The sequence below is a fragment of the Xiphophorus hellerii genome, chromosome 22 (assembly GCF_003331165.1).
Source record: "Xiphophorus hellerii strain 12219 chromosome 22, Xiphophorus_hellerii-4.1, whole genome shotgun sequence".
Taxonomy (NCBI): domain Eukaryota; kingdom Metazoa; phylum Chordata; class Actinopteri; order Cyprinodontiformes; family Poeciliidae; genus Xiphophorus; species Xiphophorus hellerii.
In genome coordinates, this window is record NC_045693.1 from 14,024,935 (window position 1) to 14,038,082 (window position 13,148).

A 13,148-nucleotide genomic window follows, 5' to 3' on the forward strand; every position below is an offset into this window, starting at 1 on the left:
TTGCAGGAGTCAGGCCTGTCTGCCAAATCTGAAAGCCCCTTCTCTCTCTCTGGACCCATGCTGCTCTCGCTTTATTTCGGCTTCTTTAAATGAGTTTATCACGCTATGAGGGACTGCGCTGCCAAATTGCAACGTTTTGCCCCCTTTGTGTGCAAGGAGAGCCTCATTTAAGTCTACATTTATTATTTTGACCTTTCGGCAGCCTCAAAGACGAGCTCCTTTTCTGCTCCTCTCAGTGTTCTTTTGTGCTTTCCTGCAGAGTGAGGAGACAAGTTTTTTTTCTATTCCTTTTAAATGTTTTGTTAGAGGTGCTGACAAGTGAGCAAGATCCAGGGGAATATTGAATAATAATAAAAAAAAACAATTAGGCCATTGCCTTGTGGAGATATGAAGCACTGCCGTGTGAAGATCAGAGAGAGAAAAGATGCCTCCTGATGATTGGAGCAACAGTAGAAAGCACACTTTAACCAAATTAGTTCTGGTGGTTCTCTTTGCAGATCAGTAGTTCTGCATTTACAGCATAATGGATTTCTTCAAACAACAAAAATGTGCAAATTTACTAAGTTGGTAATTATTTTTTTTATTTACAACAATATGTATGTTATACAAATGTATCTGAGTAAATTGTCAGTTTATTTCAGTAATTCAATTCAAAAAGTGAAACTCAGACAGACATATTGTTAAATGTTTATTTCTGATTTTTTTTATTCTAATGGCTTCCAGCTAATAAAAACCTAATGGACATTTTCTCAGAATAACATTTTAATATGACAATTTTCCAGCATGTTTTTTTCTAAGCACTAAGCATCTAATAATATGTTTGAATATTCTGTCCATTGTTTGGAGGTTGGACACAATCACCTGCGATGGAAAAACACAAAGGAAAAGAATATAAGCAGGTTGTCTATACCTGCTTATGTTTGGAGGTTATGGGATGGGTTGGTTCTTCTCTCCAGCAATGATTAGGTGAGAGTCGGGATCCACCCTGGACACGTCGCCAGTCCGTTGTAGGACAGCAAATCTAATACAAATTCACACGTCATTTATCACGCTGTTTTCATAGGTTGTCTCATATGACCTAAATCAGGGATGTACAAAATGTATCCTGCATGTTTTATTCCTCTCTCTGGTTCAACACCCTGGTAACAACTTTCTGAGCATGTCCAAGCTCTGCAGAGACCTGCTAATGGACCATCATTTGATTCAGGTGTGTGAACCATGGAGAGAACTAAAACATGCAGGACACCGGCCCTTCAGGATTAACTTTGAACATCCCTGACCAAAACAAAGTGCTTTTCTTAGAGAAATAAAATTCACAATCCGCATTTAGCTTCCACGTAAAGCCTTAAACAGCTCCACCTAGTGGTCTAGCGTAGACAACGCAAAATCACATGCTACTTTACCAACACAGCTAAGGTCATACTAATGAAAACTATGGAACACACCACCTTACATCTTAACATTTTTCAAGAATTCCCACACAATAATTAGTGTTAAAAATTGTTATTTAGCTTTATTTGCTAAATGCACACACAATAAACTGCTACAAACATTTGAAAAATGAAAAGGCAGAACTAGTACAAATTATTCATCCAGCTTCATCCTTCCTGTACACACAGACTATAAAACAGTTTTCAAGTCACCACCACAGTCAAGTCTCCAGATCCAAAACAGCACTTTATTAACACTTGGCACCAGCAGGCTATGATGGGACACTTTTCACTTCACTGTTTATAATTTTCAGCTGGTATACAATCAGTATCTCAGTATTACACAATGCATTACCAGTGAGGGAGTGATCAACTGATTGCCAAAACCCAATGATGTTCTTTGAGCTTTTTATTTACTGGTCCTGGAAATTGGCTTTTCTTTTCTCCACAAATGCAGTCATGCCCTCCTTACGGTCATCCTGCAGACAAAATCAGATTTAAACATCATTGATCAGCTGTTAGAGACAGAGTTAACGCTCACAGTTGATCACCAAACAGGCTTTTCTATTTACCGTTGCAAAGGTAGAATGGAACAATCGCTTTTCCAAGCGATTTCCTTCAGCCAAAGTCAGTTCATAAGCTGCAGTTTAACAAATGATCAAGTTAAACAAAGTTGATGATTCAGACTTTCGTTTGACAATAAATAAATTCTTCACATACCTGCATTCACAGCTTCTTTAGCCATGGAGCTGATCAGCTTGGAATTGGCAGCAATTTTCTCCCCACACTTAACAGCCTCCGATATGAGCTGGTCCACAGGATAAATTTTACTCACCAAACCTGAAAACACACAAAATGAACAATAGAATATGCTTCATTTTACGTCTGACATTATATATTGCATCACATATGGCTCTCTGTGGGTCATTCAGATTAATAAAAAAAAAAATTAAATAATCAGCAGTTACAATTGCTGATTTATCTTCTATTTTAATATATATATATATATATATATATATATATATTTTTTTTTTTACAATTTCTTTCTATATATGCTTCTATTTTAAAGATAAATTTCATAGAATAGAATAAACACCCAAATTAAGAAAATAATTTTCTGTTTTACTTTTCAAGAAGGAACACAAAAAACACAACATTTTAATTAAACTCTAGTGAAGCAAAAACTATTAGCCAGTTTTCCTGTTATCAGGCCTAGCAGGTCATCGGCCAGTCATGTAATGAAACATTTCACTTTTTTTCAAATGACGTTTTAATTGTACATGGCTCTGCGGCATGCATGTTCAGATAATCATCAGGTAAAGTTTAGAGGTGCATGATTTGATGCCTAAATAGGGATAATCTTGTAATCCTTTATTTAACTGTTGGATTCAACGCTAGAATTTATATCCAAAAACCTAAGATTATTATTTTATATATATACTGTATATATATATATATATATATATATATATATATATATATATATATATATATATATATATATATATATATATATATATATACTCTACAAGCTAGTGAACTATAACCACTGACATTCACACAAATGTACAGAGATGAGAAGATATTTTCTGCAGAGGTTGTACAAACTACCAAAGGTAATTTTTGATGTTTGCATTATTTTACTTTACTCACATAACTACATTCATTCCACAAAACAAACAAACAAACAAAAAACACTATGAAGCTCCTTCACATCTGATGTTCCTCTGGCATGACTCTTTATCTTCAGGTCCTTGCATTGATAGGATATGACACATTCAGACACACATTCAGTCTGGCTTGAATGTGTGTCTGGTCTGCAACCCTGCAGGAAGTTCAGATCCTAACTTGAATGAGTCTTTCAGTAATGTTGTGCTCTTTTTCTCAAGTTTAAACTGGTGTGTTTTAGTCCCTGGGTAAAAGTGAATACAGACAGGTTTGATGCCAAATAAAACCAGAAACCGATGTAGATTAAGTAAAGCCTGATCACTGCATCTTTTTCATAAAGTCACTATATACTGTTGCCATTACCTGACTGTTTGGCCTCCTGAGCATTAATCCTGTCTCCTGTTAGTACCATCTCCATTGCCAGGGATTTGCCAACAGCACGAGTCAGGCGTTGGGTACCTCCCGACCCTGCAAGTAAAACAGTCATGGAGAGTCAAAGCAACAGCGCTGTAAGATCTACGTAGGACAGAAAGAAGTCTCTACCTGGGATGGTCCCCAGCAGGATCTCTGGTTGGCCAAACTGCGCCTTCTCTCCAGCATAGATGATGTCACACATCATGGCTAGCTCACAGCCTCCACCCAGCTGCAACAGAATCAGAACAAGGAAGACAATCAGGCTGCATGTGTGCAATTTCCTTGGAAACACGTTTATTTAACAAAATATGAATGTCTGCTGGTTTTAAGGTATTACATTCAACAGTGGGAGTGTGCCATTGTGCACAGAACAGAAATCTGATATGAGGATAAAATAATGTTGAACTCTATAAGTGTGAAGAAGACTTCTAAAGGTGCTTTTCCACTGGCAAGTCGCGCACCAATAGGTTAATGTGTGGTTTGGTTCAGGTAGTGAACTTCTCCATTATACAGGGATTTGCCCTCCTTCCAACCCAGAACTGGTAAGCGTACCTGGGTGTTGCACTGAAGGGAAAATGGGTGCACTACAATAGGACTGATGAAACCTCAATATAGATGGATGGTTTGGAAGCCGTAATATTGGAATAACTTTATGACAGTTAAGGCCTCATGGCTAAGCAGCATTAAAAGGTGTTTGTTTTAAAATGTTAAGTTTTTTTTTCTTCTTTTGGTTGGATTTCAAGTGCTAGACTCTTCTGGAGAAAGATATTAAAAAAAAGAGAAAATAAAAAGCTTTGTGATACTTACAGCAAATCCATTAACAGCTGCGATTACAGGTTTCCTCACTGTGGACACTCTGTTCCAGTGAGAAAGAAAGTTCCCACCATAACATTCCTGAAAAGTTCGATTCTGCATCTCTTTAATATCTGCTCCAGCTGAAAAAACACAACAGCAGAGTTCACCTCTAAAATAATCACTTTAATCCAAACAATCTGCCAATATAAAAACATGTGATGCCACACCAGCAAAGGCTCTCTCGCTGCCAGTGATGACAACAGCGCCAACGTCTTTGTCGGCTTCAAAGGCGTCCAGCGCCTGTCCCAGCTCCTTCATTAGACCGTCACAGAGAGCGTTGAGAGCCTTGGGTCGGTTCAGCTGAATGAAGCCTACATTATTCTTGTCACCTCGCTTTTCCACCAAAATATACTCGTACTGACCACCTGCATGAAGAAGAAACTACCTTTACGATCACGATCCACAACTTGCAAAGTTAGCTGCCACTTTCATCTATCTGGTGGGAGCCATTTTTAAAGTAAGTACACTCATTCTTTTTCTTAAAGTACACTGATGATTGAATTGTTAAGTCAGTCCATCCACCAAGGAGAAAAGGTAAAATTAAAAAATGTAATAAACTGAATGAGAACATTCATTGAACTCTGGTGGATTGTCATTTGTTTTATTGTGTTATGCAACCAGTTAGTGCACTGATCAGAAAGTCACCCTCAGATTAAATGTATTATAATTAGAAAACAAAAGCAAGAACAATGCAATAAAACACATGTTTGAAGTCATCTTATCTGGAGCAAGCCAGCAGCTCTTATAGCTCACATTTGACAAGTTAGATGTATTCACAGCAGAAAATCATAACAAAACGTTGCAAGGTTTGCGCCACCTTTTAGTAAGTTTGGAAAAATAAAAGAGGAACATATGATCAAGTCAATAATTAAAAATGTGTTTTTTCTTCAAAATGAACAAAATCTTGGTTTAAATAAGTGCATTCGTGCTTTTCTGTAAACGAACAAACAAAACAACAATCTAACAGTGCTCTACTGACAGTTGCAACAGCAACATTAAAGTTCTAAAAATATACTTTAAAAGACCAGATAACCTCGTTCCTTCATAAATAAATAAGTGTAATAAAATGCAGCAACAAGGTTAAAGATCCGTTTATTTGCTGCACACTTGGACAGCATCCAGATATCTTGACATTGTCTTATTGCAGCCAGGTGTTCGCCCCGCGGACCCCTGGCTGCTTTCTGACCACACACCTGAGCTGTAGAGGCGGCTGGCGGACAGCAGGGCCGGCGCTGCTCTGGAGGACTTCAGGAGCAAAGCTGCGTTTCTGCACAAAAAGGCCATGACTGCAGAGAGACACTGAACTTCGCAACAAGCTGGTTAGTGGGACCTTCCTCTTACAATTTCTTCTTTGGTGCTTGGTTTTTGTGGCAGCAGGCTAAAAAAAAAGGCTTCACCGCCATCTAGAGTCTCTGGAAAGGCATGCAAGCACGGGTTATGAATTTTTGAAAATCTTCACCTCACTAATAAAATGTTTTTCATTGTGATGTTAACAATCCATTCATCCACCAAACATGAAATAGATACATTTACTTTCATTATATATAATTATTAGCTAAAATAATAATAAAAAAAATCTAAACACACTTTACAAAAACAAACAAATAATAATAATAATCCAGTAAAATTAGTTTTCTCCTAGGAAGGTGACGAGCAGAAAAACACTGGGCCAGTGGGAACCATCTTCCATGAAAAAAAGCATTGAGTATATGGTTGCAAATATTGCATATATGAAGAGAAGTTGGAGAAATTAGCAGGATGAGGAATGTGACCGTATGTCTCTATAGCTTAAGTCAATAGCTGAGGATAAGTTAAGACACTCAAATTAGACATTAGAAGACAAGACGATTTTATTGGTGCATTTTAGGTCAATTCAAAGTGTTTTACATGAATAAAAAAAATTGGGATGTTCCCGTAATTATAAATCAAAGGCAGCTGTAAACAATGTTTCAGTATCTTTGCCGTTTTAGAAGTTATTTTCCAGATGAGTGGAAAAAGGCTTGGGAATGTTTAAGACTCGTCTTAAACGTACTGTGTATCAACAGAGGAGCTGGTAACCACAAGATCTGCAGTTTGTTAATAGTGAAGTGGAACATCGATATCTCTAGTCTAGAGGGTGATTTTTCAGAGATTTTTAGCTTGGTAAAAAAAAAATAACTATGAACAAAATTATAAAGAAATAAAGAGTGTTACAACTGGTTATGAAATTAATAAATGAAAGGAACAGATAATGCCTTTTTTTTTTTAAAATAATCTGACGCGCCTTTAAGAGCGCGCTGCGCGTTCTCGGCATCGTCTGGGCGAGCGCGCCTCCATCAGAGACAATCCGCTGTATCTTCCGTGGGCCACATAAGCAAGGATAACAGCGATAAGGTAAGTATGAATCTATATGTTGTTATATGCAAAATCCCCCTGAGTGAGGCTGCGTTATTTTTAAACGTGAATCCTTCAGGCGGCAGAGGATTATCTAGGCTAATTTACGAGACGGGCTGAGCATCATATGCAAATGAATGGTAACAATGTAACAATGCAAAGAAATGCCTCTATTCCCCTTGTTGCATTTAATTATCAACAAACGTTTATTCTCCAACATTATTTGCACCCTTAATTATAATAACACATTTATATACTAAAACGCAGACATGCCTTTTAAATTAGGGCCTATTATCAGAGACACTGCCAGTGTTTTATCAATAATTGCCCACTGGAAGGGCTTTTATTCCATGCACCGACAATTTTGGTGTTCGAAATAAATAAATATTTCATTTCATTTCATATCATTCTCATACGAGCATGTTGTGCAACATGGACATCAGTCTTTGCTGAGAATATGTTCAGCAGCTCTGGGCACATCACAACACCTCAGATCCCATCATCGCTGATCCACCCTGAGCTCAGTGCAGCGCAAATATCACGATGGGCTGGAGCAGGTGACGCTCGCGCTCAACGAGTCGTGTTTTTCCATCTGTGCCACACAACATTAGAAAAACATAAAGTTCGGTTATATCACTCCTGTGGCCTTATTTCTTCTTCTTGCATAGATGTCAGGAACGAAGCAGCTGGTTGCAACATGCTGGACCTGCCTGCTGCTCTCCGCTTTCCTGTGCGAGCCTGCGCTCTGCAAAGGAGGTCGCGGGGGCTCTCGGGGCTCCTCCCGCGGATCCCCCGCGCGCAGCTCCACAGCGGGGACCTACCGGGGAGGCGGAGCCTACGGCGGCACGCGCTCTCGGTTCAGGGTCGCTGGCCGGACGTCCCCGGTGAGGGTGGCGAGCGCTGCAGCGGCCGGAGCCGCGGTGGCCTTATCGGCAGACAAATGGTACGCGTCCGCCTACCGCCGCAGCAACACGGACAGCTCGGAGGAGGAGCTGGATTACTACAACAGGACCAATTACTTTGATGCATTAATGTCGAGCTCCACTCAGAACGGATCCTTTCTCCCTAATGCTGTCAATGTTATTATTGCAACATTTTGCGCAAAGTATGGACTCGCGTTGGACTTTATACAGTAGATACACTTCCGTCATTTTAAGATACATTTCTGATCTTAAGCCCAGATTAGAAGGACTGCCACAAATACATTATTGTGCTGTATGTATTTACAGTGATTTTATACTAGTGGACACAACATTACCAGCATAGTATTCCCTCACTGTTTACCTTATAAACATATGCACCATGCAAAATGCTATGTCTGAAAAACACAAAGAGCCAAATTCAACTGTTTTCATACAGTTGTAACTATACTGCCAATATTTTTTACAAATGTAAATTTTTATTGCAAAGCTCTCTGCACCTCGCCAACAGATTTATGGGTCGTTTAAGCAGACTTTGATCCAATAATTGTTGGCACATGAACAGCAGACCGAGATCAAGTTGGAACCAACATAATTGTGTCTGAAATTAAAGCTGCTAATCTTTTCTCGAGCTCAGATCAAACTTTTGGACTTTTAATATTTATTGCTTTCATGCACAAACATAATTTTCCCACAACGTTTTGGTTCATGTTCTTATTATCTTATGTCCTAGATAAGCATTTTCCCCAATTTCCTTTTTCCATGTTCTTTTATAGCATCTTGGGTTTTGAGATCTGTCACAAACATCAAGCAGATGTCTTGCTCTTTATAGTTACTCCTTCATCTTGTTTTCTTCTTGTGTTCATACTCCCAAAGGGTCTCTCTCAGGAGCAACAGACTGTTTCATAGCTATAAGTGCACTCAATTATACTCTGCAACTCTTGTGTACATATTAAATAAACGGTTTGTAATCACTGTCTCTCTGCTAATAAATAAACAAACTGTTTTAATCATATTAACCTCCTGCCTTCTGTCTTACAAAGAGAACTTTCCAGGATATTTAAGTTAAATACTTTTATTTACAAGTAGTATGTGGAGGTTGACCTCTGCAAAACATCAGAGGAGACATAAGCAGTCCTCTTTTGTGGACATTTAAGAGGTGAATAAATCTAAAAATGTCTCAGGTCAGTCCAGGAGTACTTGTCCCAGTTCTCCTTTCCTGAATGCTCTGATGAAATTGTAAGCTGCTGCCGTGTAGTTTGGGATGGTGACAGTGATGTTTCCTACAGCAGACAAAAAAAAAAAACAAGCGAAAAGTTGAAGCCCTAACCCTTGAATGTTGTTTTTCTTAAAATTTTAATGTAAAAATGTGTGGAAAGTAGCATAATATCACTCTGTAAAGTCGTTTAGCGGGAAATTAATGTTCCCTTGTAAAAACCAGTTTATTTTTTAGTTTAAATGTAGAAACAATACTGGGACTTTAATTGGTACCATTTGTTTTGGTCAGATGAATCTAAAGCTAAGCTTTGTTAGAACTAAACACCCATTGTTTAGTATAAAACGAGGAACAACTATGTGGAAACGTACAAGATGGCCACTGTTAAGCACAGTGGAAAATCTGTGATGCTGTGGGCCTGTTTCACTTCTTCAATGCTATGGAATGGCATAATGAACCACTGCAAAGGGAAATCTAGCAGATATCAGAAAACAGAAAAATGGGTCATCACTAAGTCTATCAGCATATTAATGATCTAAAACAAGACTGAAATAGTTCGCCCGACACAAAATCAATATTTTTCCATGTTCAGTCCCCAAACATGAAGCCTGTAGAAAACCTGCGGCGTAAGCTACAGAGACTCCGGGTAGAGAGACTCTCCAAAGAGAAAGGATCCATCGCTCTGTCTGCCCCAACCTTTTTTAAATGTTGAAAGACAAGTTCTGTCCTGTTGCCAAACATATTCACAGCACTAACAGGTGTGACACTGGTGATTTTGTAATCATTTCCACATGTGAGAATAAGTGCACTCAAAATAAAGATTGTTTCATAAAAACTCTTAGCGGCCAGAAAACATTACAAATAATATAAGAACTGTTATGGACCTAAAAGACTTCAGACTTTCACATGTTAGCTTTGTACTCTATTGGTGCTGATCAGTAGATTTTATTATCTTAGTTAGAAAACTGCTGGTCATGGTTTCATCTTTACTGTGCAGACAACAACATTATATCAATATTAGACTCAGCATAAAAGCAAACAACTTCCACAAGTGAATATATATTTAATAACAACTGGATGTGCCGCGTAAAAGTGTAAGACTTGCTCTTCCTCACCTACTCCAGTGATGGCTTTGACTCGCTGAGTCTTTCTGAGTTTCACAGCGATACGTTTGAGGACGTGCTGGATGTCGTCACTTGGCTCTTGGAGGTCATATTTCTCTACATATCTGCATACAAACACCCAAACGGTGAAGAATACGACAGGCATGATATAAAGACAACACTCGAGAAATTCAAATTCATACCCAAACCTCCTGAGTCGGTTCAAAGAAAAGAGCAGGTAGTCTGCAATAACATCTTCACCCACCAAATGGTCCAGGATAGTTCCTGAGGTAGAAGATAAAACATTTGCTTAGAATAAAGACTTTCTAGTTGGACCTAAATCTGAACTGTGTTCAGCTCACCACATAAAGCCAACTTCATGCCCGTCTCCACGCTCTCGATCTTAGGGGGTAACACGCCGGGTGTGTCCAGCAGGTACATTAACGGTCTCTCAGAAACCTGAGAACAAAGACTTGTTTAAACATTGCACGGCTGTTAGTGCACAAAGACAATAAGGTCACAGAATAAAACATGTTTTCCACTCACACCTGTATTTTAGTCAGGATAGCTTTAGTTATCCCTGGCTCCCCACCCACTCGCGATGCACGGCCTGAAATTTGCATAAAAATCCCAACATTGACTGCTAAGTAGCCAAAATAATTGAGAGATATAATTTGATTTCACAAGCTATTAATTATTATTCTTACCTTTTTTAACATTTGTTCTTCTCATTGCATTAATAAGTGATGACTTCCCCACATTGGGCACTCCAATCACCATGAGACAGTAATCTCTATTCTGAAAACATTGCATGAGTGAAAGATGACTTAAATAGTCAGTAATTGAAAAAACAGGCAAAATTATATACACTATTGTCAAATTATGTTGATATAATGTAAAATTTATGAACTCATGCTGTTACTGCTTAGATTTGCATTTATCTATGCATTCTGTGAGAGAAGTGCTGTGACAATATGCATGAACTTATCAATAGAGAAAAACAGTCAGAGTTTTTTGTGCCTCTCACTCATACCTCTCAAACTTTCCCACACTTTGCCTGAAATAAAAACTTAACTTGCACATGAGAAATCATCACAAAGTAGTATATAAATGTGAAGTGGAAGGAAAACATTAAAAAAATGTTTTCAAAACCTTGTACAAGAAAAAAAAAATCTAAATTTGTGAGTTTGGATTCAGCCTCCTAAACCTTAAGCACTTTTCTTTGTAAAATAGCTCAAGCTCACTCAGGTTGGTGAGAAAGTGCTCACCAACATCACTTCTTAAGTTGTGCCATATATTCTCAGTTGAATTTGGTCTATTGATGGGCCACTCTAACAAATAAATGTGATATAAAGCCATGTTCAATACATGGCTTGTGTCAGATTGCAAACAAGACTTCTGACAGTTTTCCTTCAACGACAGCATTCTTCTTGCCACTCTTCCACACAGACCAGATTTGCGGAATGCAGGACTAATTAGTTGTAGTGGATTTTATTTTGAGGGTATCAGAGTAAAGGGGACTTTCAGATCTTCATTTTTGAAAACCATGTTCCTTCTCCTTCACAATTTTGCATTGCTTAGTGAAGTTATATCTCATTTTATTATTATATCGCAGTTAGTGGCTGCTACGAAGCTGAGAAAATCTTCACCAGATGTAAATACTTTTGCACAGCTTTGTATTTGGTAAAGAGTGATAACGGCTGAAATATCTGTACTGAAATGTAGAAATAAAGTGTTGTGAGTCAAATTGAAACTCAAATAAAAACATGTATTAATGTAGTATGCCAACCTCCTCTCTGTTAAAACGGTCACTGGTCTTAATTAATTCCATCACCAATGGCACCAACTACAGAAAAATAAGAAGAGAAAGAATTGCACTAATTGCATTTAATTAACTTCAGTAAGCTACTTGTTTACACTGAAGTTAATCTTTACCTTTTTGACGTTGTCATCTCTTTGCTTTAAACAGTCCGTAAAGAGAACATTCCTCACCCCATCATTTTCTAGTTTCTTCAAGATTTTCTGCAGTTTGAATGTGAAGACAAAATAAAGATCTTGTTAGAGATCTTGTTCACTGATTAAAAATATATACTTTTCTATATGTAAGCAAGTCCTTTCACCTGCTTGTTGGATAGATCAGTGAGGTCCATCTTGTTCAGAACAAGGAGATGTGGCCTTACATTCAGCGAGTCCTCAAATATGGGGTTTCTTCCAGACAAGGGGATTTGGTCATTATTAAGAAAAATAGTACATGCTCAAGTAAACCTGTAAAGCATGGCTACATTGCCTGGTCACAGGTGGGACTTTCCTTTAGTTTCCCAATGACAGAATGTAAAAAGAAAAAAAAAATTGCATGTAGTAGAGATCCAGAGGTATATCACAAATTGTCAGCTTTGACTCAGGAATTAACAAATATTCCTCAATGTCTTATAGACAAACGTGTGCATGAAATGCAAACACTATAATCCAAAGCTCTATGAATCCCTCCATGAATACTGAATGTTCAACCCAAGGTTAGGTTATGAAACAACATCCCAAGCTTTGAGCATTTTATAGAGCTCTGTTCTATCAATCATGCAAAAAACTGGAGGGTGTATGGCACAATATCTCTAATGGCACAAAGACATAATGTGGACTTATTTGAATTAAATTAAAAGCCTAATTCAGAACGAGATGCTTTAAAGGATATTCTGGCATCATGGATTTCTAGGATGCAGTCCACATTCTTGAGGTTGGCTTTCATCTGCTTCAACCCTGCAACCATCACATCGTTTCACAACAAATAACTGATCGAGCAAAAAATAATAAATAAATAATATTTACTTAACAAAAGGAAATTTAAACAACTACAATGCATTTTTGTATGAGCCTGGAAGATAACTATAGATGAGTGTGTCACCTTTCGCCATGTGTCCTGGGAACCAGTGAGCCACCTCCCGGCCTCCAAAGTCAAACACTGTCCTGAATCTGTCGACATTTTTGAGAGTCTGGCACAGTTTCATCACCACAGATAGTCTAAGCTAACTTACGTAGGTTAGACTAGCCACTTGTATAAAAATTTATCTACTAAGAAACACACTCCCAATGTCCAATGTGTTACACTGTTTACGTACCGACTCGAATATTTTCCATACAACTACGTTCCGCAGTGCTTCAATGAAGCAATGCC

General features: G+C 38.1%; 3 protein-coding genes across 3 annotated transcripts; 1 reads left to right on the forward strand and 2 right to left on the reverse strand.

Annotated features, from left to right (window-relative positions):
- Positions 1-1,487: 1,487 nt before the first annotated feature.
- Positions 1,488-5,743, reverse strand: echs1 (enoyl CoA hydratase, short chain, 1, mitochondrial). Its single transcript, XM_032553921.1, has 8 exons — positions 5,561-5,743; positions 4,535-4,732; positions 4,320-4,447; positions 3,642-3,741; positions 3,462-3,566; positions 2,151-2,270; positions 2,003-2,070; positions 1,488-1,909 (listed from the first exon to the last, which is right to left on the reverse strand). The coding sequence occupies exons 1-8, from the start codon at positions 5,649-5,651 to the stop codon at positions 1,844-1,846; spliced, it is 876 nt and encodes a 291-aa protein (XP_032409812.1). The 5' UTR covers positions 5,652-5,743; the 3' UTR covers positions 1,488-1,843.
- Positions 5,744-6,288: 545 nt separating this feature from the next.
- On the forward strand, positions 6,289-8,679 carry sprn (shadow of prion protein). The gene is made up of 2 exons (XM_032553923.1): positions 6,289-6,740; positions 7,409-8,679. Exon 2 carries the CDS (start codon positions 7,409-7,411, stop codon positions 7,874-7,876), a length of 468 nt encoding a protein of 155 aa, XP_032409814.1. The 5' UTR covers positions 6,289-6,740; the 3' UTR covers positions 7,877-8,679.
- A 40-nt stretch (positions 8,680-8,719) lies between these two features.
- Positions 8,720-13,113, reverse strand: mtg1 (mitochondrial ribosome-associated GTPase 1). Its single transcript, XM_032553920.1, has 11 exons — positions 12,879-13,113; positions 12,669-12,733; positions 12,100-12,204; positions 11,915-12,001; positions 11,769-11,825; positions 10,687-10,777; positions 10,528-10,589; positions 10,342-10,438; positions 10,183-10,264; positions 9,992-10,104; positions 8,720-8,943 (listed from the first exon to the last, which is right to left on the reverse strand). The coding sequence occupies exons 1-11, from the start codon at positions 12,979-12,981 to the stop codon at positions 8,846-8,848; spliced, it is 960 nt and encodes a 319-aa protein (XP_032409811.1). The 5' UTR covers positions 12,982-13,113; the 3' UTR covers positions 8,720-8,845.
- Between the last annotated feature and the right edge of the window lie 35 nt (positions 13,114-13,148).

What these genes read in the sequence shown, in the direction of transcription:
- mtg1 (XM_032553920.1), bottom strand. Translation starts at nt 12,981, where the DNA reads ATGAAACTGTGCCAGACTCTCAAAAATGTCGACAGATTCAGGACAGTG. An exon ending in CCCAGGACACATGGCGAAAG is followed by an intron (nt 12,734 to 12,878) that starts GTGACACACTCA and finishes TGATGGTTGCAG; the next exon opens with GGTTGAAGCAGATGAAAGCC. An exon ending in ACCGTTTTAACAGAGAGGAG is followed by an intron (nt 10,778 to 11,768) that starts GTTGGCATACTA and finishes CAATGTTTTCAG; the next exon opens with AATAGAGATTACTGTCTCAT.
- echs1 (XM_032553921.1), bottom strand. Translation starts at nt 5,651, where the DNA reads ATGGCCTTTTTGTGCAGAAACGCAGCTTTGCTCCTGAAGTCCTCCAGA. An exon ending in CAGCTGTTAATGGATTTGCT is followed by an intron (nt 3,742 to 4,319) that starts GTAAGTATCACA and finishes ATTCTGTTGCAG; the next exon opens with CTGGGTGGAGGCTGTGAGCT. An exon ending in TCCATTCTACCTTTGCAACG is followed by an intron (nt 1,910 to 2,002) that starts GTAAATAGAAAA and finishes TTTTGTCTGCAG; the next exon opens with GATGACCGTAAGGAGGGCAT.
- sprn (XM_032553923.1), top strand. Translation starts at nt 7,409, where the DNA reads ATGTCAGGAACGAAGCAGCTGGTTGCAACATGCTGGACCTGCCTGCTG.